A 22,538-nucleotide genomic window follows, 5' to 3' on the forward strand; every position below is an offset into this window, starting at 1 on the left:
GCGGAGGACAGTGGACACCAGGGGTGTGGATGAGACGAGGCCCCCTGCCCTCTCGCAGGCGCAGGGAGAGGAGGCTGCGGACCGAATCCGGCAGAAGAGCAGCAAGGTCTGGAAAGCGGAGAATATGAGAGGAACTCATGTGAGATGAAGCCACAAAAAAACCCCCCACCAAAACCTGAGAGCGTCTTCTTTCTCTGCACCCCGAGGCAGAGTCCCACGACGTCCTGCAGACGTGACGTGCGGAGGGATGACTGGAGAGGAAGATGAAGTGCTGGGAACCGCGAGTTACGGAGAAGCAGAGAATGAGACGAGAGTTGGGAAAAGAACTGACAGATCCTCGGTTTGTTAATGAGAGGTCTGGCCCTCCCTACCCCCTCATCTGTGACGTGCCACTGGTGAATTAATAGATTTCTCAACAAAAGGACATTTACGTCAACATATGACACCTGCTTGGATTCTCAAGAAGCCATTAATTACACATTCTTAAGAAAATGAGCTATGATACAACTCTTCTAACTGTGTAATTCCCCGTATCTGGCATTCTTAATCATACGACTTTTCAGCTGCAAGATGGATCTTTCCTATTCATCTTCACTGGTTCTGACCAATTAAACATTTTCTTTCATAATCATAACGTTTCATGTGTCAAATCTTCAAAAGAAAAGGAGCTTGTTAGCAACATAGCATTTCCCGTTGCTAATTTATGCTGAATTAGAGTTCTTTTTTTTTAAATTTTTTTAAAATTGATTTTAGCAAGAGGAAGGAAGAGAGAGAAACATCAGTTTGTTGTTCCAACTATTTATGCACTCATTGGCTGATTCTTGTATGTGCCCCATGGCTGATTCTTGTATGTACCCTGGCCAGGAATTGAACCACAATCTTAGCATATCGGGATGATGCTCTAACCTACTGAGCTACCTGCCGGGGCTTTAAATTACAATTCTTAAAAAGTATATATATGACATCATTAACACATCCAGGCTTAGTAGAACAATGGCAATATTATTTCATGGCTTGATTTTGTATGAATGTTATTCAGGATAATTTTTAAAAATCTTTATCAATTAAGTTAATTCCTGTCAAACAGAGGTCAAATTTTGCACTTGGCTTATATACACTAAGAAAAATCTATATGATGATAATAAGACTGTGTAACTTTATTCAAAAGAAATCACTTTCTAAAGGAATTAGAATGTCTATACCAACATCCTTTTGGTGTTTTATAGCTTGTTTAATGTTCACTGACGGCAGATAGGTATTGAGTCATTTATTTCATAACTGTCAGCAGTCACTGCAGATTTCTTCTCTAGAAACCATCCATTCCCAATCATCAAAGCACATGGTTTGTGCACTGTGGGCTTCGGGGGGCAATCCCAGAGCCATGCAGGGGGACAGCAGAGCGGCCTGGTTCCCGATTAACTGCTCAGCCTAGGCCCTAGGAGCTCATGATCCCTACCTAGCCAGGCCTAACCCCCAGGCTCACCGAGCAGAAGCGGGGAAAATCAAGACGTTACGGCCTAGATCAAGGCCAAATCCGACAAAGCAGTGGACGTCTTATCTGTGGCTGCTTAAACCCTCTCAGGGATATGTTGTCTCTGGCAGCGTTGAGTTGTTGCAACAGAGAGTGTATAGGTAATACAACCTAAAGTGTTTACTATCTGGCCCTGTACAGAACAAAAGAAACTGCCGACTCCTGGTATAGACTACTTGTACTTCTCAATTTGACCACCTCAAGTGCTAAGACCATCAAAACATCCCAAGTCATTTCTGGCGGAAGGTATATAACTGCATTTCTAGAGGCTAATAGCATCAGGGTCTACTCCCACTGGACACGGACGCTCATCATCTCGGGCGGCGGCCCCTTTCCTCGTACCCTTTCATTCGTGTCATCCACGAGTCTGGAAATAAACCATTGGTTGGCCTAACGTAACACACTATTATTATTATTATTATTATTATTATTATTATTATTATTATTGAGAGAGAGAGGAAAGAGAAAGAGAGGGAAAGAGAGAAACAGACCAGAAAGAGAGATGAGAAGCATCAACTCGTAGTTGTGGGACTTAAGTTGTTCATTGATTACTCTCTCATATGTGCCTTGACCAGGGGGCTTCAGCCTGGCCAGTGACGTCTTGCTCAAGCCAGTGACCTTGGGCTTCAAGCCAGTGACCATGGGATGATGTTGATGATCTCACACTCAAGCTGGTGACCCCATGCTCAAGCTAGTGAGCTTGCACTCAAGCCAGTGACCTTGGGGTTTCAAACCTAGGACCTTAGCATCCCAGGTTGACACTCTATCCACTGCGCCACCACCAGTCAGGCTCATTATGTTTTGTGAGTAGATGTAAGCCATTGATACCTTTGTCCAAATAGTCAAAATGATTTGGAAGCCTGTAAACTTAGGGGCTGGAGTTAGTGTAAATGCCACATGCTGTCCCTCACCCAGGAGCACTGGGCTAGCAAAGCTCACATAATGGGGACAGAGCTTCGCAATGTGCCTAGCAGTGGGAACATAACTAGGAATGAAGTTTGCTTCCTCCTATCAGAGACTCTGCTTGCTCACTGCATATTAACAGGAGCCTTCGGTTTAATGCTCCACCCTATTTCACTCAATCCCCCCAGCACCTCCAGACCCATCATGTCATACAGTCAGAACAAAGACAAGACGCTTATGCTTTTGGTATACATTTTCATGCAATATCAATATCTGTCCAGGGCCAGATCTCCCTCTGAGTACAAGTCCTCCAATTCATAAAGAGGCCTCTTTTTTTTTTTTTTTTTTTTTTTTGGATTTTTCTGAATTGAGAAGCAGGGAGGCAGAGAGACAGACTCCTGCATGCACCTGACCGGGATCCACACAATATGCCCACCAGGGGGCGATGCTCTGCCCATCTGGGGTGTTGCTCTGTTGCAACTGGAACCATTCTAGCGTCTTAGGCGGAGGCCATGGATCCATCCTCAGTGCCCAGGCCAACTTTGCTCCAGTGAAGCCCTGGCTGCAGGAGGGGAAGAGAGAGATAGAGAGGAAGGAGAGGGGGAAGGGTAGAGAAGCAGGTGGGCGCTTCTCCTGTGTGCCCTGGCCAGGAATCGAACCTGGGACTTCCACACGCTGGGCCAACGCTCTACCGCTGAGCCAACTGCCCAGGGCCCATAAAGAGGTTTTTTTTTTTTTTTTTAACTTTTTTTTTTTTTTTTCCTGAAGCTGGAAACGGGGAGAAACAGTCAGACAGACTCCCGCATGCGCCCGACCGGGATCCACCCGGCATGCCCACCAGGGGCGACGCTCTGCCCACCAGGGGTTGATGCTCTGCCCCTCCAGGGCGTCGCTCTGCCGCGACCAGAGCCACTCTAGCGCCTGGGGCAGAGGCCAAGGAGCCATCCCCAGCGCCCAGGCCATCTTTGCTCCAATGGAGCCTCGGCTGCGGGAGGGGAAGAGAGAGACAGAGAGGAAGGAGGGGGTGGGGGTGGAGAAGCAAATGGGCGCCTCTCCTATGTGCCCTGGCCGGGAATCGAACCCGGGTCCCCCACACGCCAGGCCGACGCTCTACCGCTGAGCCAACCGGCCAGGGCCTAAAGAGTTTTTTATGCATAGATGGAGGACTGTTCCTACATTCAGCCTGACAGCCCAAACAGAAAATATGAACTGAAAAGTCCAAGAAAGATTTTCCTCTCCATTCAGTGATTCTCATCTTCTGGAGGCCAGCAGATATAGACAGCCACAGGTGTAGACACTATGAACATTCAGGAAGTCCTGGTCAACAGGGACAAAACCACTTCCTCCCACTTGTCTTTTGTACCTGATCTCCTTGTAGCGTGTGCTGGTCGAGGGGTGTCTTCGTGGCAATATTGCTGTAGTAGGCATAGGACAGCTCCCAGTCCAGGGGGTAGTTATCAATACCCTGGAAGTGTTTGTACCCAAGATTCATTGAAGACAGCCTCTCACTGCCCTGGCCTCCAACCAAACTGTACAGCATGCCCTGTTAGGAAGAAACGGACAGTGTTTACCAGGTTAGAGAATAAGGGACATAAAAATCCAACCACGGAAAGATCACCTGGCCTCTTCCCTGTATATGATCCCAGTCATTCCAAAACATAAGAACATGCCTTAGAAATCTTTAGAAAAGGAGTTACAGTAGCTTTCTAATGGTTTACAGATTTCCAGCTCTGTCCTTTTAAATGTCTAATAGTTTAAAGACTATACTTTCAGGGATCATTTCTATAGTTTGTTAAATGTCTAATAGTTTAAAATATCTCGACTTTTCCCTTCTTTGGTGAAAACGGAAGCCTTTCCCTGCCTTCTCTCACAGTATCTTTGCATAACCACTGACTGTTCCCGGGGCTCCTGGTCCGCTCCAGCTACGTCACCTGTGGCCAGACGATCTGAGCAGCGGGCCACGTCCCAGCTTCACACTCTCAGAATGTTAGTGTTGGGAAGGGTCCTTTGAGATCAACTGTTCTAACAAACCTCATTTCATAGTTGAGGAAGTAGAGACCCAGAGAGATGAAGTCGTTTGTCTATAGCCAGCCAACCAACCACTCTGTGGCAGAGACGGGGCTAGAATCTTCCAGACTACTCCGTCTTTGTAGGGACTGCCTTGGGGACTCAGGAAAGTACGCCATCAATCACAAGCTCCTGAAAGTCAGAGACTTGCACACAGAAGTCACTGGAAAGACACGTGGAGCCCCCTGGGCATGTCTAAACACTATGACTCTCCAAACCCAGGATGGACAAATCTCAAAACAAAATTTCCAGGAACCAGTAAACAGGATTTACATACACGTGGTTCCCCAGGTTACACGGGTTGCATAATGCATCTGGATCCAGAACCACAAAATGAAACCTCCTGGTATAGCTTCTATTTTGAAGGCTGGACGAGTCGATACTTGGCCTAGAGGTTCCAAACATTTTACTTAGCTAAAAAGTCATGGGCTAATGGTCTCATGCTCAGAGTAGCTACAAGAGTTGGGTAAGAGGCACCTGTTCTTGCGTTCTCAAAAGGTTGGGATTCTGGTAAGCCCTGCCCAAACTTGTTCCTTAGTGCATACCAATCACATCCCCGCGCCTAGGAGGGGGCACTGAAAGCAGGATTTAACGCAGCCCTGGGATGCTGTTCTTGAGTATAGAGCTTCCAAAGGATTGCCAGGGGCACGGACCTGTCCAGTCCACCTGGGGCATCAGAGCGCTACTCTGCAAATATAACATGAATGACTGATATCCCTGGGTCCCATGAAATACTCCACCTGCAGCTGATTCCGAGGTACACTTAATCCCGTTTCGTAAAAGACTGCGAGGTAGTAGGATGCTTTATGATATCCACAGCAGCTGGAATCCATCAGGAAGGGGACGACAGAACTAATTTGGTGAAGACCATCAACACTGGAGAGCCTCTTTATAGCCTTCTCAAATATCATCCCGCCGATTTCCAACACAGATTCATTGGGGTGCCTTGGCGCTGTAAATAACACAATTCACAGCCCACACAATTAATTACCAGGGATCGACGTGGCTTTAGAAAGAAGAGGGGAAGGCCAATTAAGCCACCTAAGTTATTAATAGGGTCGGTTTCTACAGCGCCTTGAAAGATACCACCTTCCGGGGACGTAAATCAAACCATTTGGGGATGCCACTGTGTCATTCTGTAAATAGCTTTTCCTTTGGCACCAAATGACAGCCTAGTATCCTGGGGAAAAGAATGTGCTTTATATAGCTGAGACAGCGCCTCGAGCGAGGAATTTACTCAGTGTAACTCAGCACCCAGTCAGGACCACCGAAACTTCCAGAGACTTTTTTTTTCCTCCCCCTCTAAGACTCTCTGAAGAAGTGTTTTATTTCAGAAATAGTTCCTAGGTGCTTGCTCTTAAAAAGTTCAGCTAAAGGAAGTCATTTTTGAGATGCTTTCCTATCTTATGCTTCCAGTTTTTCTCTCATGGGTTTCTAAATCCTACAACAACGAGCACGAGCCCACTTTTACCGAAGGCTTACAAAACGCTGAATAGTGCGTCCTCAGGTGTCTTACACAAATCACGTCATGTAATCCGAACAATTTTATGGGGTGGGTACTATGATTAGCATCTTTTTTTTTTTTTTCCTTCCTTTTTCCAGAAGAGGAGACTGAAGTGTGGAGAGGTCAATGAACCTGTCTGAAGTTACCAAAGCTGGCAAGAGGCTGAGCCAGGCTCTGAATCCAGCTTTGCTGGTCACAAAAGCCTACCGCCTGATTAACACGTACCCGGCTGTCTCGGTAAGCATCTTGCCACTGAGGTAGAGAACTCTTTATGCAACTGCTTTAAGCTATATGATGCAGTACTTCCTTTTACCTAATCTTCCCTAACTCTCATGAACACTTTTAAGCCTAAACTAGCAAGCTGTTTGGCCCTATCATGTACCTGTTATAGTCTGCTAGTCTGTCGACATTACTTCTCTCTCTTGTTCATTAATCCAGACAATGAATGTTTATACTTTCTACTCTCTGCTACCTTAAAAAGACCACATACTATTTACATTTAAAGAGATACGGTTACTGTATCTTTTGCTCCCTAAGACGCACTCTTTTCCCCAAAAAAGTGGAGGGAGAAATGCCCGTGCATCTTATGAAGCGAATGTTCATGTTTTTTCTAGCTGCTGCAGGGCGCTGCGCTGGTAAACATATGTAGAATGAGCGCCAGCACATTAGCAGTGCCTGAGATGGCACTGAAGATAGTATCATATATGAAGATAGCGAAGGAAGTGATACCAGTGATTGTGAGCAACTGAGCTTCTTAAATTCTGACACTAGCGATGAGTCCCTGGGGTTCCTGGACAACTAGAAGAGTATTTGAACATTAAAGTCTCTTCTCATTTGTTAATAACAGTGCTAATGGTTGTGAATACTGCTGCTGAGTTTACATTGTTGAAATATTATTGTGGTATATTTTATTAAATATTTTAATACACCATTTGGTTCGAATATTTTTTTTCTTATTTTCCTCCTTAAAAACCTTAGATGCGTCTTATGGTCAGGTGTGTCTTATGGAGCGAAAAATATGATAATTATGTCAGACTAAAAACTTTAACTGCTTAAGAATCATGTCCAACATTTTTCTTTGACTTTGTTTCATTCTTTCCAAAATTAAAATATTATTAACACCCTTCAGGGGGCAACCAGAGATTTATTCTATGAGCCCTCCATAAGGGAATGAGGAGAGGGGAGTTTCCAATGTGGGGAAACTAGAATGGGAAGATTTGAGATTGGGTTTCTTGAAGGGCGATTCCCTCGCAGAGGTCCAGGCTAAACCCAGACACCAGTGGGATCCACGACATTATGAAACCTGAGTCATCAGTTATGAGTATTCTAGTCCTCTAGGCACACAGGTTGGCCTTTGCCCGCTCTGTTGTTGTTATTGTTGCTGAGTGGTGGGGAAGCAGCCCACCCACCAGCTCTCCCTGGCGCACAGAAGTCCCCTTTCCTGGCTCCGGGGACGCTCACCCTAGCCCTCTCAGAGTATCCAAAACTATGGCAGGGTCTGCCTTTAGTCTCCAGTAGGTGCTGAGAAAAAAAAAATCACCTTACGGAACAAATAGAATCTGCTCCTCTCTCTGTATCCTTTTAATCCCCAAAGAGAGGGACAGACAGGGACAGAGACAGGAATGGAGAGAGATGAGAAGTATCAATCATCAGCCCTTCATTGCGACACCTTAGTTGTTCATTGATTGCTTTCTCATATGTGCCCTGACCGCGGGCCTTCAGCAGACCGAGTAACCCCTTGCTGGAGCCAGTGACCCTGGATCCAAGCCGGCGAGCCCCGCTCACACCAGATGAGCACGCACTCAAGCTGGCGACCTTGGGGTCTCAAACCTGGGTCCTCTGCATCCCAGTCCGACGCTCCATCCACTGCACCACCGCCCAGTCAGGCCAATAGCAGCTTTTTGTAAATAAAAAAATTAAACAATGCGGATTTGTATAAAATAAAAACAGAAGCCCTCTCTCTCCCAAACCTTCTTCACTGCCCCGAATTAAACCCCATTTATTCTCAGAAGATTTTTTAAAATAGTGCCCTCTTTATCCTTAGAAGTAGCTGTTCTTACATGGATTTTTTTTTCTGAAAAGTACAATAAACTCCATTCAAGTTTTCTTCACTAATTTAAAATGGGCTGTAAAGAAGCAGCATAAAATCTTCTGGTGAAAATTTTGAGAAACTGCTGCTGCTTGCTGTTTCTGGATATTTTAATCAGAATTATCATTAAAATAAGAATTTAAAAATAAACAATCAAGTAATTCAATATGTTTTCTTTTTCTTTTTTAACTTTTATTTATTGATGTCAGCGAGAGAGGAAAGGAGCGGAGAGCGGGAACACGGAGCTGTTCCGGGGTGTGCCCTGACCAGGGCTCGAGCCAGCGAGCTCCGCGCTTCAGGACAAAGCCCCCACCAGCTGAGCATCGGGCCAGGGCTCAATGTGTTTTCATGTCAGGAGTAGTAACATGATTCTTATCATTTAAAATTATTCTCCCAATCCTTCTGTTGAAAGCGTGGTGGTGTGCATGCTTCCAGACTCGCCCTTTGTTGTACAGACAATAATCCGTATTCACATCTCTCTGCACAAATACATACATATTTTCTTCCCCACAGCTCCAACAGATTCCAACCCTCAACTTTTCAAAATTAACCAAATCTGTGGCTGTCAGCAGCTCATTCTTTCTTTCTTTCTTTTTTTTTTTAAGATAGTCTTTTTTGTGTGTGTGTGACAGTGACAGAGAGAGTCAGAGAGAGGGACAAATAGGGACAGACAGGAAGGGAGAGAGATGAGAAGCATCAATTCTTTGTTGCGGGACCTTAGTTGTTCATTGATTGCTTTCTCATATGTGCCTTGACTGGGGGGCTCCAGCAGACTGAGTGATCCCTTGCTCGAGCCAGCGACCTTGGGCTCAAGCTGGTGAACCTTGCTCAAACCAGATGAGCCCGCACTCAAGCCAGCGACCTCAGGGTCTCGAACCTGGGTCCTCTGTGTCCCAGTCTGATGCTCTATCCGCTGCGCCACAGCTCATTCTTTCTAAAGCTTCGATAGTATTGCATGCTACAGCCGTGCCATTGTTTCAACCAATTCTCTATCTATTTTTAGGCTCCTGGTTGGTTTCCAGTGGTTTTGCTATAACCAACAGCACGACAGTGAGCATCCTTGAACATGTCCCTCTGCTCATCTGTTGGGATATATCTAAATAATAACACCCCTTTCCTCCCGGAGTGTGAAGACCTCATTTTGGATTTTCCCTTTGTACCACTGAGAGAAGAATTCCATCCTCCTCAACTGTCAGTCAGGACACTGAGCCTTCACTGGATGCAGGATGCCTGCCAGCACTCTGCTGATGGAGTCGCAAAGTAAATCCTGCTTCTTCTCATTCATGTTTACTTTAAAACATGTCCTGTCTCAGATGCTCCTCTGTGCCCGTTCAGGGCGAGGCAACATTAGCGTTTTGTTAAGGACTCATTCCGCCTCACCTGCTCTGCCAAACCCCTCACCAAGATGATGAGTTTTGCCTGAGTACCCACAGATGCGGGCTTTGTGGGCTCAGAGGAGAGAAGAGACTCCAAACTAAATGAAGCTCCAAATGAAACACTTGCCCTGCTGACCCCTGACATAGAACCTCAGAAATGATTAGCGGGAGTGTCCAGGTAGCAGGGATTGCTGCAGCATACGGAGCAAAAGGGAGATCCTTCACAAAGCTCTAAGCTTTAGCCCAGAGCGCTTCGCAGGCTGAGATGGAGGCGGTTGGAAAAGGCTTCATGAGTACTTCTACATATTGACATGATCTCCCCCCAAATATTACCAATCAGTATTTTCTCTGCAAAAGAATTTGAACAATTTTCTCTACTAGTGAATATAATTTTAAAAAGTCTAAAGTGAAACTGCTCCTTTTTGCACATTCTTTACATCTTTAATATATTTTTTTTATCTATTGAATTTTAGAGAGAAAGAGGAAGAAAGAGAAAGAGACAGAGAAACTTCAATTTGTTGTTCCACTTATTACTTATGCATTCATTGGTTGAGTCCTGTATGTGCCCTGACTAGGGATTGAACCTCCAACCTTGGCATGTTAGGATGATGCTCTAACCAACTGAGCTACCCAGCTAGGGCTTTAATTTTTACTTATTGAATTGAGAAAGAGAGAGAGAGAAACATCGCTTTGTTGTTCTACTTATTTATGCATTTATTGGTTGTTTCTTGTATGTGCCCCGACCAGGGATCAAACCTGTATCCCTGATGTATCGGGACGACGCTTTAACCAGCTGAGCTACCCAGCCAGGACCTTTTGCACAATCTTTAAAGTTTAAATCAGGGGTCCCCAAACTTTTTATACAGGGGGCCAGTTCACTGTTCCTCAGACCGTTGGAGAGCCGGACTATAAACAAAACTATGAACAAATCCCTGTGCACACTGCACATATCTTATTTTAAAGTAAAAAAACAAAATGGGAACAAATACAATATTTAAAATAAAGAACAAGTAAATTTAAGTCAACAAACTGACCAGTATTTCAATGTGAACTATGGGCCTGCTTTTGGCTAATGAGATGGTCAATGTACTTCCTCTCACTGACCACCAATGAAAGAGGTGTGCGCCGGGGGCTGGATAAATGGCCTCAGGGGGCCACATGCAGCCCGCAGGCTGTAGTTTGGGGACCCCTGGTTTAAATCCTAACTATAGCACAAAATCAAAGCCATGTTGTCACTGGTGATATTGTAAAACTGGCAAATTTAAAACCAGTTTAATGAAACTGTTAATTTCTCCCATCTGGTTTAGCATATGCATTTTTTCTAGTCGATCTGTAACTAAAAAAAAAAAAAACACACACACAAAAAACCCATATCTTGTTTATGGAGATTAATGGTGTAATGAAAAACAAACAAAATAGAAAAAGGAGGCATTTTCCCATTTTCTCCTTCCTGCCGCAGAAGCTAAGGCAACAAGAGGCATTACCACTGTTCATTAATCCTTCCTATTTTCCAGGTAGCTCAGCATTGTTTATTTGCCTCTTTTTCCTTTTTTTACAGCATCACCATAAGGTCGCCATGTGTGTGCCCATTGTTAAAAGAGGCAAAAAGCAGAAAACGAGAAGGTAGCCACTGGCGGGAGGCGCGGGAGTCGGCATCTGATTGAGAATTCAGAAGGAGAAAAGACAGGCTCATTTCTTGTGAGAGGAATGGGGACATCAATAGGAAAGTCATTTTTAGTTTCAAGCTCCAAAAAGGTGTAATGCATCCAAAGTAGAAGTTTGAAAGCAGAAAAAGAAAAGGGTAAAAGGAGAAAATGTCATTTAACCAGAGAAAGATCTTCACCCAAGTTTACTAGTTTAAAAAGAAACACAACACAGGGCCTCCATGTCTGCATTCAGGTCAGGTGAGCCCCGCGGGGTTCCCAAGGCCTAAGGAGGGGGCTTATTTCTATCTCCAGCGTAAACCGTGTGTACTTTCCTGCACTGTGCAAATTGTCTGGTGTCATCCATAGAATTTCTCCCCCTCTCTCCCTCGGTCCCTTCCTCCCTAGCTTTCAGTACTGTCACTGGGGATTACCAGGGAAGGAAAATGATGGCCCTTTCTTTGTGCTTCTGTGAATTAAAAGAAAAAACAACACTATAATGTATGCTTTCTTAAATAAAAAAATAAAGATGATGATTCTGCAATGAACAATGAAAACAGCTCTTAAAGGACACAGTATCCTGGTGCTCAGTCACACCATTGCCATGCTCTGCATTTCAGGGTCTCCAAACAAACATTGCAACTGTTGCACAAATGGGAAGAGTTAAAAGCAAATCAGAGGGAAGCCAGTAGAGTCAGCAACCCTCCCAGAGGCACTTCCTCCCGGGCATTGAGCACAGCAAAGCCCCAGGCAGAAGTCAGGTCCTGGCCCTTAGGGAAAACATAGATGGTGTCAGTGCTGGGGGTGGGGGTGGGGGGCAGCCCATCCTCAGGCCTAGCTTTTCCCCGAGAACCATTTGCTGGCAGACCTTGGATTCCCTGCAGCCACAGTCACCAACTCCCCTGGGCCCAGAGGTGCCCAGTGCAGGATCAGGATGGAAGGGGGGAAGGGAGCATCAGTTCTGTCCTCCGGGCAGATGTCTGGAGGGGCTAGCCAACTCCCCTGACTCACTCACCTGTCCCTCCCTGCCCTCACGTCCCACCTGTCTCACATGTGCCCTTCCTCTCCTTCCTCGCTCCTTCCACAACCAGCTCTCTGGCCTAGAGCTCCCCTCCCCACCCCCGCCATTGTCATTCCAGCCTCTCACCACCTCAGTCCCCACCACCTCTTCCCCCTGGATGCCAGAGCCCCATTCAAAGGGTTTTTTAGTTCAAAGCATTCCATTTTGAACAAGATTCAGGTGGCAGGAGAGCAGAAGAAATAGCCAGCACACCTCTTAAACAGTGAAAAGGCGTGCATACCGAAATGCTACCATCCTAGCATTAAAGTCCAAATGCTAATAGGGCGATTTCTATGCTCTGACAGGAGCCATTTTCCTACAGAATTGGACAGTCCCCAGGAAGCAACGGAGAGGCTGGCCAATCAAAATGGTCCCCCCTGAAGACCCGAGCATGGGGTCTAGTGTTGGATGCCACGCAGTGCCTGGACGGTGGTGAACTTTGGGACAGAGCAGCACAGGAGAATCCCCGTGCCAAGCAAGGTAGTCGGGACGCAGGGCAGCGGCCCTGGAGTGCCAGGGGGCAGGCAGGTGCTCTGCCACATACGTAGGCACTGCATATAGCTGGCTGCCTCCAGGGGCACCAGCACCTTCAGTTCAAAGGCATGCCAACTCTGGGAGGCGAGGAACAAGCCCTATGATACTTCAGAGCGGGAACCACCAGAGGGGACAGCTGCATTCTATACCAGGTTAGAGCATCAGCTGTCAGCATGTAAGGAGCCTCCCTCCCCCGCACTCCTGGCACCTGGCAGAGATTGGTGTGTGGGCTGGTCTTCACTTTTCATTATGGTCGCCCCAGGGCCCAGCATGGTGCTCCGAGGTACCCAACACGTGGGTGCTATGTACCTAGGGACTGTTTTACATCGGGGCACCTGTATACCTCAGCAACCAGATTGCAGATATCTGAAAGCAAGAACTGTGAGCTGCATCTCGGGAGCTCTTTTGTAATAGGTGTGTATAGACTACGTAGGGTTCTGGTCTCCTGCTGCTGCCGGGGAGAGTTGGCGAGTAGTGCCCTGGCGGACCCGGGGAACAGCACTCTGTGTGTAGGGATGTCTTCAGAGCCAGGACAGTAGCTGCTGGGATGAAGGAGTGGCAAGAGATAAGAAAAATACAGAGAAAGCAAATAAGCCCGCAGAACTCTCAGTCTGAAGTGGTGTCATGGCTTGGCTAGTACAGACCTTGAACTTGTGTCTCCCAGAAGTCAAACTCCTTGTCCCTTTAGTGATTCAACAGACCCAACAAAGACTCTTTTTTTTTTTTTTTTTAGTATTTACAATGGGATCGCTTATTCATTTAGAATTCATACACTATTCAAGAACACTTACTGAGGGTCTTCAAAGAAATCCTAGCTCCTGCTCCTGTTGTCTAAGCTCCCTTGTGGAATGAGACAGGCAAATCACCTACAATGCGGTAAGACAGGTGCTAGGAAGGGGAAACATACCTAACGGCAAGGACAGCAGGAGAGACGGAGCCATCTGCAGGGGGAGCAGGGAGGATGAGAGGACACTAGGAGGCAGTATCTGAGCTGGGACTGGAGAGCTGTGCGCAGGGCAGGTGAGCCGAGACGCCTGGGTGAGTGACGTATGTTCTGTGAGGGGAACGGTGCAGAAACGTACTGCGTCGGGTCTTATGGAAGAAGGATGGATAACTAAGAGGTTAACGTGTGCCCAGCACCGTGCAGGCACTGTGGAAAATCCTAAGTTGTCCACGGGGTACTCACACTGCTTGCACTGCCCTCAACGGCCTTGCAACTGGGCGAGGGGCAGAGATACAAATCGGACAGGATGGCTGTGAATCCGGGCAGAGCGAGCTGAGCTCTACTCGGGCAGCCCCGTCTCTCATATCCATGTGGTATCTTTCTGTCCGGGAAGTTCCTTCACAGACATTCTGTCACTTTCCCACAGCATTATTTCTAATTGCTATTAAACCAGACTTTCCCCAGGTTATACTTGATAAACCTAAGTGGCTCCTCACACCCATGAGGATGGCTACTATCAAAAAGGCAGAAAATAACAAGTGTTGGCAAGGATGTGGAGAAACTGTCACCCTTCTGCACTAGCGGTGGCAATTTAAAATGATGCAGCCACTATGAAAAACAGTATAGTGATCCATCTAAAACTTAAAAATAGAATTATCATGTGATCCAGCAATCCCAACTCTGAGTATATATCCAAAATAACTGACTGACAGACAAGTGTTGAGATATTTGCACACCTGTGCTCATCAGCAGCACTATTCACAGCAGCCAAGAGGTGGAAGCAACCCAGATGTCCAACAACAAGTGGCCGGATGAACAAAATATGGTACACATACAGTGGAACAGTACTCAGCCTTCAAAAGGAAGAAGATTCCAACACATACTACACCATGGATGAGCCGGGGGGACTTCATGCTAAGTGAAATAAGCCAGTCACAAAAAGACAAATACTCTATGATTCCATTCACATGAAGTACCTAGAATAGTCAAGTTCATCAGGCAGAAAGGAGAACAGTGGTTATGAAGGCCTGGTGGGGGGGATGGGTGTGTTGTATTGTGGGTACAGAGTTTCAGTTTTATGAGATGACACAGATCTGTTGAGCAACAATGTCATTCACACTATTGACGAGTACACTTAAAAATGGCTACAATGGAGGCCCTGGCTGGTTGGCTCAGCAGTAGAGCGTCGGCCTGGCGTGCGGGGGACCCGGGTTCGATTCCCGGCCAGGGCACATAGGCGAAGCGCCCATTTGCTTCTCCAACCCCCCCCCCCCCCTCCTTCCTCTCTGTCTCTCTCTTCCACTCCCGCAGCCAAGGCTCCATTGGAGCAAAGATGGCCCGGGCGCTGGGGATGGCTCCTTGGCCTCTGCCCCAGGCGCTAGAGTGGCTCTGGTCACAGCAGAGCATCGCCCCCTGGTGGGCAGAGCGTCGCTCCTGGTGGGCGTGCCGGGTGGATCCCGGTCGGGCGCATGCGGGAGTCTGTCTGTCTCTCCCCGTTTCCAGCTTCAGAAAAGTAAAAAAAAAAAATGGCTACAATGGAGAATTTAGTGTTATGTGGTATGGTAAGATACACACACACACACATATATTTTGAGGGTGTGACTGGCGCTTCTCTTCTGTAGGAGGAAACACTGTCCCTCTTTGGGAACTGGAAGGTGTTGACCGCTCCTGACCCCACTTGGCCGGAACGCAGAGGACACTCCACTACTCTTTCTGCCGGGTGCTGCTGAAGCCGCGGCTCCCCACTCCCCGCCCCCTGAAATATGCTCACGGCTCCTTTGAAGTGTGCTGTTGGCTTACAGTGAGAGCAGATGATCCGCCTGAAATCACACAGTGTGGGAAAAACGCTCTCAAGTCTGCGGCGTGCGTGCGGGGCAGCCAAGAGCAGAGCGGCCCTCGGGCCCAGAGGCTGCCAAGCAAAAAGGCGGAGCTGCCGCCAAGAACCGGAAACCATGGGCCATTGTCTCACACTGCCTCGTTTTTTCGTGTTTTTGTTTTTTGGGGTTTTTGTTGTTGTTTTTTAAGTGCCAGGAAAAGAAAATTGCACAGAGTTATTTCCCCTTGTAGAAATTAGGGGAGCTGATATTTTCTTTACATTTACCTAACTATAGTAGAAAGAAACACGGCCCCATTGTCCCGACCTGGCTCACAGACAGCACTCGGTCAGTCCTTGTCTAGGGAATGGAGTGAATGGAAAGTGGCGACACCAGGGACCTGAGACATGCCTCACACAGTTAAACGCCTCGTCCTTGTGACGGCACCTCCTCACTTCTCCCCGCAGGAATGCCAAACCTCCGACGTCTGATACTGCAGTCCATTCCCGCAGCTTATCTCAGACATGAAAAATGTAATATGATGAGGAGGGACTTTATTAAAAAATCCACTAGTCAACATGCTGGGCAGCTCAAGGCAGCAGCAGAGAATAATGCAAACATAGTTCCTCTTAACTGGTTGTCCAAAGCACTCCAAAGCCAGCCAGACGCTCACAGCAAGAACTTGGGAAGGCGGGTGTGTAAGGAACCGGGAGTGGACGCAGAGTCACAGCCGTCTCACTACTTTTCTCTCTATACACCAGAGGAGAGATAGGTTTAAAAATGCACGCTTGTTTTTCTTTTTTACGTTCAGTTTATGAAATCAAAATTTCTGCATTTCTCTCAAACTTTGTTAAAAAAATGGACACAAGGGCTAACATCTCTCCTGGGTGAGCGGGAGGACGATGTGACAGCCCCAAGCAAGGGCAGTGTGCCAGGTAGGCATGAATTTTAATGAGGGCTCTGTGCCCTACCTCCGTAGACGCCACCCCAGTCTTTATGGACAAGACAATGTAAAAGAAAAATAGGGGTTGAAGGCAGAATGGGGACTGGAGGTCAGCAGTGGCCGCAGCCGGGCGGCAGTGTGACAGTTTCACAGCACTACGGCCCAAGAAGTCTTAGGGTTTGGGAGCTCATGATTTGGGTTTTTAATTAAATTCCATTTCCAGACCTCTAGGGAAAAGCAACAATTCTAAATTCTTATAAACAAAACTTCTGAGCTGTAAAAATAACATAAAAACCTTCTATTAAAAATATTTACTTAAAAAAGAATTGCAAAAATGATTCAGTCATCTTCCCAACAGGCAGAACTATATTTAAACATGTGGCTGAGTAGCTCAGTTGGTTAGCGCACCATCCCAATACATCCAAGTTGTGGGTTTAATCCTGGGCAGGGCACATACAAGAATCAATGAACAAATGCATAAATAAGTGGAACAGCCCTGGCCGGTTGGCTCAGCGGTAGAGCGTCGGCCTAGCGTGCGGAGGACCCGGGTTCAATTCCCGGCCAGGGCACACAGGAGAAGCGCCCATTTGCTTCTCCACCTCTCCGCCGCGCCTTCCTCTCTGTCTCTCTCTTCCCCTCCCGCAGCCAAGGCTCCATTGGAGCAAAGATGGCCCGGGCGCTGGGGATGGCTCTGTGGCCTCTGCCTCAGGCGCTAGAGTGGCTCTGGTCGCAACATGGCGACACCCAGGAGGGGCAGAGCATCGCCCCCTGGTGGGCAGAGCGTCGCCCCTGGTGGGCGTGCCGGGTGGATCCCGGTCGGGCGCATGCGGGAGTCTGTCTGACTGTCTCTCCCTGTTTCCAGCTTCAGAAAAATGCAAAAAAAAAATAAATAATAAGTGGAACACCAAATCAATGTTTCTCTCTCTCCCCCCCTCCCTTCTTCTCTCTCAAATCAAAATTTTTAAAATTATGAATAAATAAATATGATCAGAAATCTCATAAACCAGTTTTAATGTAGCAGTGGTCTTTGCCCCTTTCGCCTACACTGTCCGGCACGGACCTCCTTCTCCTGTTCGCCAGTCTTGCAGGGAGGCTCCGCCCCCTCCCAGATGACCAACAAACCCCTGGGAATTATGGCTGCCCCATAATAACAGCCTTAACATTTACACAGCAGTGGTTCTCAACCAGGGGGCGATCTGGCCTCCTGGGGGACATCTGACAATGTCCAAAGACATTTTTTGGTTGTCACAACTCGAGAAGGGAGTCGTGGGAGGAGAGAGAGCGCTACCACTGAGGCCAGCAGTGCAGCGGAGCAGCCCACAGTGCGCAGGACGGATCCTGCCCACAAAGACGGTCCAGTCCAAAATGGCAACAGTGCCAAGGTTAAGAAACACTTTTTTACAAAGGGCTTATAGTGTGTTATACCATTCTGAGTATTGTGTGTGTGTACACACACACACACACATACATACACACACACACACACATAAATACATTTAAACCAACACTAGGAGAGAGGTACCCTGATCACCTCCATTATGCAGATGAGGAAACTGAGGCTCAGAGAAATGAAGTAACTTGCCCAAGATCACACAGCTAGTAAGTACTAAGTTAAAGCTGGAACCAGGTCACCGGGCTCCAGAAGCTATGCTGTCACATGACTCCGTACCGCCTTCTTTGCCCGGCTGGGAAGGAGTCCTTTGAAGCCCGCCTCCTTACACCCTTTACTAACCCCATCACCTACATCCAGGCCGGCGCCTTCTCCTTCTGGACCAGAACTGTGGACTGACTCCCTGCTCCCACTCCACACCTACATCCAGGCCGGCGTCTTCTCCTCCTGGACCAGAACTGTGGACTGACTCCCTGCTCCCACTCCACACCTACATCCAGGCCGGCGCCTTCTCCTTCTGGACCAGAACTGTGGACTGACTCCCTGCTCCCACTCCACACCTACATCCAGGCCGGCGCCTTCTCCTCCTGGACCAGAACTGTGGGCTCCCTGCCCCCACTCCACACCTACATCCAGGCCGGCGCCTTCTCCTCCTGGACCAGAACTGTGGGCTCCCTGCCCCCACTCCACACCTACATCCAGGCCGGCGTCTTCTCCTCCTGGACCAGAACTGTGGGCTCCCTGCCCCCACTCCACACCTACATCCAGGCCGGCGCCTTCTCCTCCTGGACCAGAACTGTGGACTCCCTGCTCCCACTCCACACCTACATCCAGGCCGGCGTCTTCTCCTCCTGGACCAGAACTGTGGACTCCCTGCTCCCACTCCACACCTACATCCAGGCCGGCGTCTTCTCCTCCTGGACCAGAACTGTGGGCTCCCTGCCCCCACTCCACACCTACATCCAGGCCGGCGCCTTCTCCTCCTGGACCAGAACTGTGGGCTCCCTGCCCCCACTCCACACCTACATCCAGGCCGGCGTCTTCTCCTCCTGGACCAGAACTGTGGGCTCCCTGCCCCCACTCCACACCTACATCCAGGCCGGCGCCTTCTCCTCCTGGACCAGAACTGTGGGCTCCCTGCCCCCACTCCACACCTACATCCAGGCCGGCGCCTTCTCCTCCTGGACCAGAACTGTGGACTCCCTGCCCCCACTCCACACCTACATCCAGGCCGGCGTCTTCTCCTCCTGGACCAGAACTGTGGGCTCCCTGCTCCCATTCCACACCTACATCCAGGCCGGCGTCTTCTCCTCCTGGACCAGAACTGTGGACTGACTCCCTGCTCCCACTCCACACCTACATCCAGGCCGGCGTCTTCTCCTCCTGGACCAGAACTGTGGACTGACTCCCTGCCCCCACTCCACACCTACATCCAGGCCGGCGTCTTCTCCTCCTGGACCAGAACTGTGGACTCCCTGCCCCCACTCCACACCTACATCCAGGCCGGCGTCTTCTCCTCCTGGACCAGAACTGTGGGCTCCCTGCTCCCATTCCACACCTACATCCAGGCCGGCGTCTTCTCCTCCTGGACCAGAACTGTGGACTCCCTGCCCCCACTCCACACCTACATCCAGGCCGGCGCCTTCTCCTCCTGGACCAGAACTGTGGACTCCCTGCCCCCACTCCACACCTACATCCAGGCCGGCGTCTTCTCCTCCTGGACCAGAACTGTGGACTCCCTGCTCCCACTCCACACCTACATCCAGGCCGGCGCCTTCTCCTCCTGGACCAGAACTGTGGACTCCCTGCCCCCACTCCACACCTACATCCAGGCCGGCGCCTTCTCCTCCTGGACCAGAACTGTGGGCTCCCTGCTCCCACTCCACACCTACATCCAGGCCGGCGCCTTCTCCTCCTGGACCAGAACTGTGGACTGACTCCCTGCCCCCACTCCACACCTACATCCAGGCCGGCGCCTTCTCCTCCTGGACCAGAACTGTGGACTGACTCCCTGCTCCCACTCCACACCTACATCCAGGCCGGCGCCTTCTCCTCCTGGACCAGAACTGTGGGCTCCCTGCCCCCACTCCACACCTACATCCAGGCCGGCGTCTTCTCCTCCTGGACCAGAACTGTGGACTGACTCCCTGCCCCCACTCCACACCTACATCCAGGCCGGCGCCTTCTCCTCCTGGACCAGAACTGTGGACTGACTCCCTGCCCCCACTCCACACCTACATCCAGGCCGGCGTCTTCTCCTCCTGGACCAGAACTGTGGACTGACTCCCTGCTCCCACTCCACACCTACATCCAGGCCGGTGTCTTCTCCTCCTGGACCAGAACTGTGGACTCCCTGCCCCCACTCCACACCTACATCCAGGCCGGCGCCTTCTCCTCCTGGACCAGAACTGTGGACTGACTCCCTGCCCCCACTCCACACCTACATCCAGGCCGGCGCCTTCTCCTCCTGGACCAGAACTGTGGACTCCCTGCCCCCACTCCACACCTACATCCAGGCCGGCGCCTTCTCCTCCTGGACCAGAACTGTGGGCTCCCTGCTCCCACTCCACACCTACATCCAGGCCGGCGCCTTCTCCTCCTGGACCAGAACTGTGGACTGACTCCCTGCCCCCACTCCACACCTACATCCAGGCCGGCGCCTTCTCCTCCTGGACCAGAACTGTGGACTGACTCCCTGCTCCCACTCCACACCTACATCCAGGCCGGCGCCTTCTCCTCCTGGACCAGAACTGTGGGCTCCCTGCCCCCACTCCACACCTACATCCAGGCCGGCGCCTTCTCCTCCTGGACCAGAACTGTGGACTCCCTGCTCCCACTCCACACCTACATCCAGGCCGGCGTCTTCTCCTCCTGGACCAGAACTGTGGGCTCCCTGCCCCCACTCCACACCTACATCCAGGCCGGCGCCTTCTCCTCCTGGACCAGAACTGTGGACTCCCTGCTCCCAACTCCACACCTACATCCAGGCCGGCGTCTTCTCCTCCTGGACCAGAACTGTGGACTCCCTGCTCCCACTCCACACCTACATCCAGGCCGGCGTCTTCTCCTCCTGGACCAGAACTGTGGACTCCCTGCTCCCACTCCACACCTACATCCAGGCCGGCGTCTTCTCCTCCTGGACCAGAACTGTGGGCTCCCTGCCCCCACTCCACACCTACATCCAGGCCGGAGCCTTCTCCTCCTGGACCAGAACTGTGGACTGACTCCCTGCCCCCACTCCACACCTACATCCAGGCCGGCGTCTTCTCCTCCTGGACCAGAACTGTGGACTCCTTGCTCCCACTCCACACCTACATCCAGGCCGGCGTCTTCTCCTCCTGGACCAGAACTGTGGACTCCCTGCCCCCACTCCACACCTACATCCAGGCCGGCGTCTTCTCCTCCTGGACCAGAACTGTGGACTGACTCCCTGCTCCCACTCCACACCTACATCCAGGCCGGTGTCTTCTCCTCCTGGACCAGAACTGTGGACTCCCTGCCCCCACTCCACACCTACATCCAGGCCGGCGCCTTCTCCTCCTGGACCAGAACTGTGGACTGACTCCCTGCCCCCACTCCACACCTACATCCAGGCCGGCGCCTTCTCCTCCTGGACCAGAACTGTGGACTCCCTGCCCCCACTCCACACCTACATCCAGGCCGGCGTCTTCTCCTCCTGGACCAGAACTGTGGGCTCCCTGCCCCCACTCCACACCTACATCCAGGCCGGCGTCTTCTCCTCCTGGACCAGAACTGTGGACTCCCTGCCCCCACTCCACACCTACATCCAGGCCGGCGCCTTCTCCTCCTGGACCAGAACTGTGGACTCCCTGCCCCCACTCCACACCTACATCCAGGCCGGCGCCTTCTCCTCCTGGACCAGAACTGTGGACTGACTCCCTGCCCCCACTCCACACCTACATCCAGGCCGGCGCCTTCTCCTCCTGGACCAGAACTGTGGACTGACTCCCTGCCCCCACTCCACACCTACATCCAGGCCGGCGTCTTCTCCTCCTGGACCAGAACTGTGGACTCCCTGCTCCCACTCCACACCTACATCCAGGCCGGCGTCTTCTCCTCCTGGACCAGAACTGTGGACTCCCTGCCCCCACTCCACACCTACATCCAGGCCGGCGTCTTCTCCTCCTGGACCAGAACTGTGGACTCCCTGCCCCCACTCCACACCTACATCCAGGTCGGCGTCTTCTCCTCCTGGACCAGAACTGTGGGCTCCCTGCCCCCACTCCACACCTACATCCAGGCCGGCGTCTTCTCCTCCTGGACCAGAACTGTGGACTGACTCCCTGCTCCCACTCCACACCTACATCCAGGCCGGCGTCTTCTCCTCCTGGACCAGAACTGTGGACTGACTCCCTGCTCCCACTCCACACCTACATCCAGGTCGGCGTCTTCTCCTCCTGGACCAGAACTGTGGGCTCCCTGCCCCCACTCCACACCTACATCCAGGCCGGCGTCTTCTCCTCCTGGACCAGAACTGTGGACTGACTCCCTGCTCCCACTCCACACCTACATCCAGGCCGGTGTCTTCTCCTCCTGGACCAGAACTGTGGACTGACTCCCTGCTCCCACTCCACACCTACATCCAGGTCGGCGTCTTCTCCTCCTGGACCAGAACTGTGGGCTCCCTGCCCCCACTCCACACCTACATCCAGGCCGGCGTCTTCTCCTCCTGGACCAGAACTGTGGGCTCCCTGCCCCCACTCCACACCTACATCCAGGC

The 22,538-nt window shown here is 50.3% G+C and overlaps 1 protein-coding gene and 1 pseudogene across 1 annotated transcript in view; one reads left to right on the plus strand and one right to left on the minus strand.

The window, feature by feature from the left end:
• Window positions 1-22,538, minus strand: part of SEL1L3 (SEL1L family member 3) — a 118,823-nt gene that overhangs the window by 50,271 nt on the left and 46,014 nt on the right. Inside the window, exons 10-11 of the mRNA XM_066384851.1 lie at window positions 5,242-5,453; window positions 3,798-3,977 (exon numbers count right to left, since the gene is read on the minus strand). Coding sequence (XP_066240948.1) covers window positions 3,798-3,977; window positions 5,242-5,453 — 392 coding nt within the window. The remainder of the gene's footprint in view (window positions 1-3,797; window positions 3,978-5,241; window positions 5,454-22,538) is intronic.
• Window positions 4,192-4,285, plus strand: LOC136407246 (small nucleolar RNA U3; annotated as a pseudogene).

Source organism: Saccopteryx leptura, chromosome 5, assembly GCF_036850995.1.
Source record: "Saccopteryx leptura isolate mSacLep1 chromosome 5, mSacLep1_pri_phased_curated, whole genome shotgun sequence".
Lineage (NCBI taxonomy): Eukaryota > Metazoa > Chordata > Mammalia > Chiroptera > Emballonuridae > Saccopteryx > Saccopteryx leptura.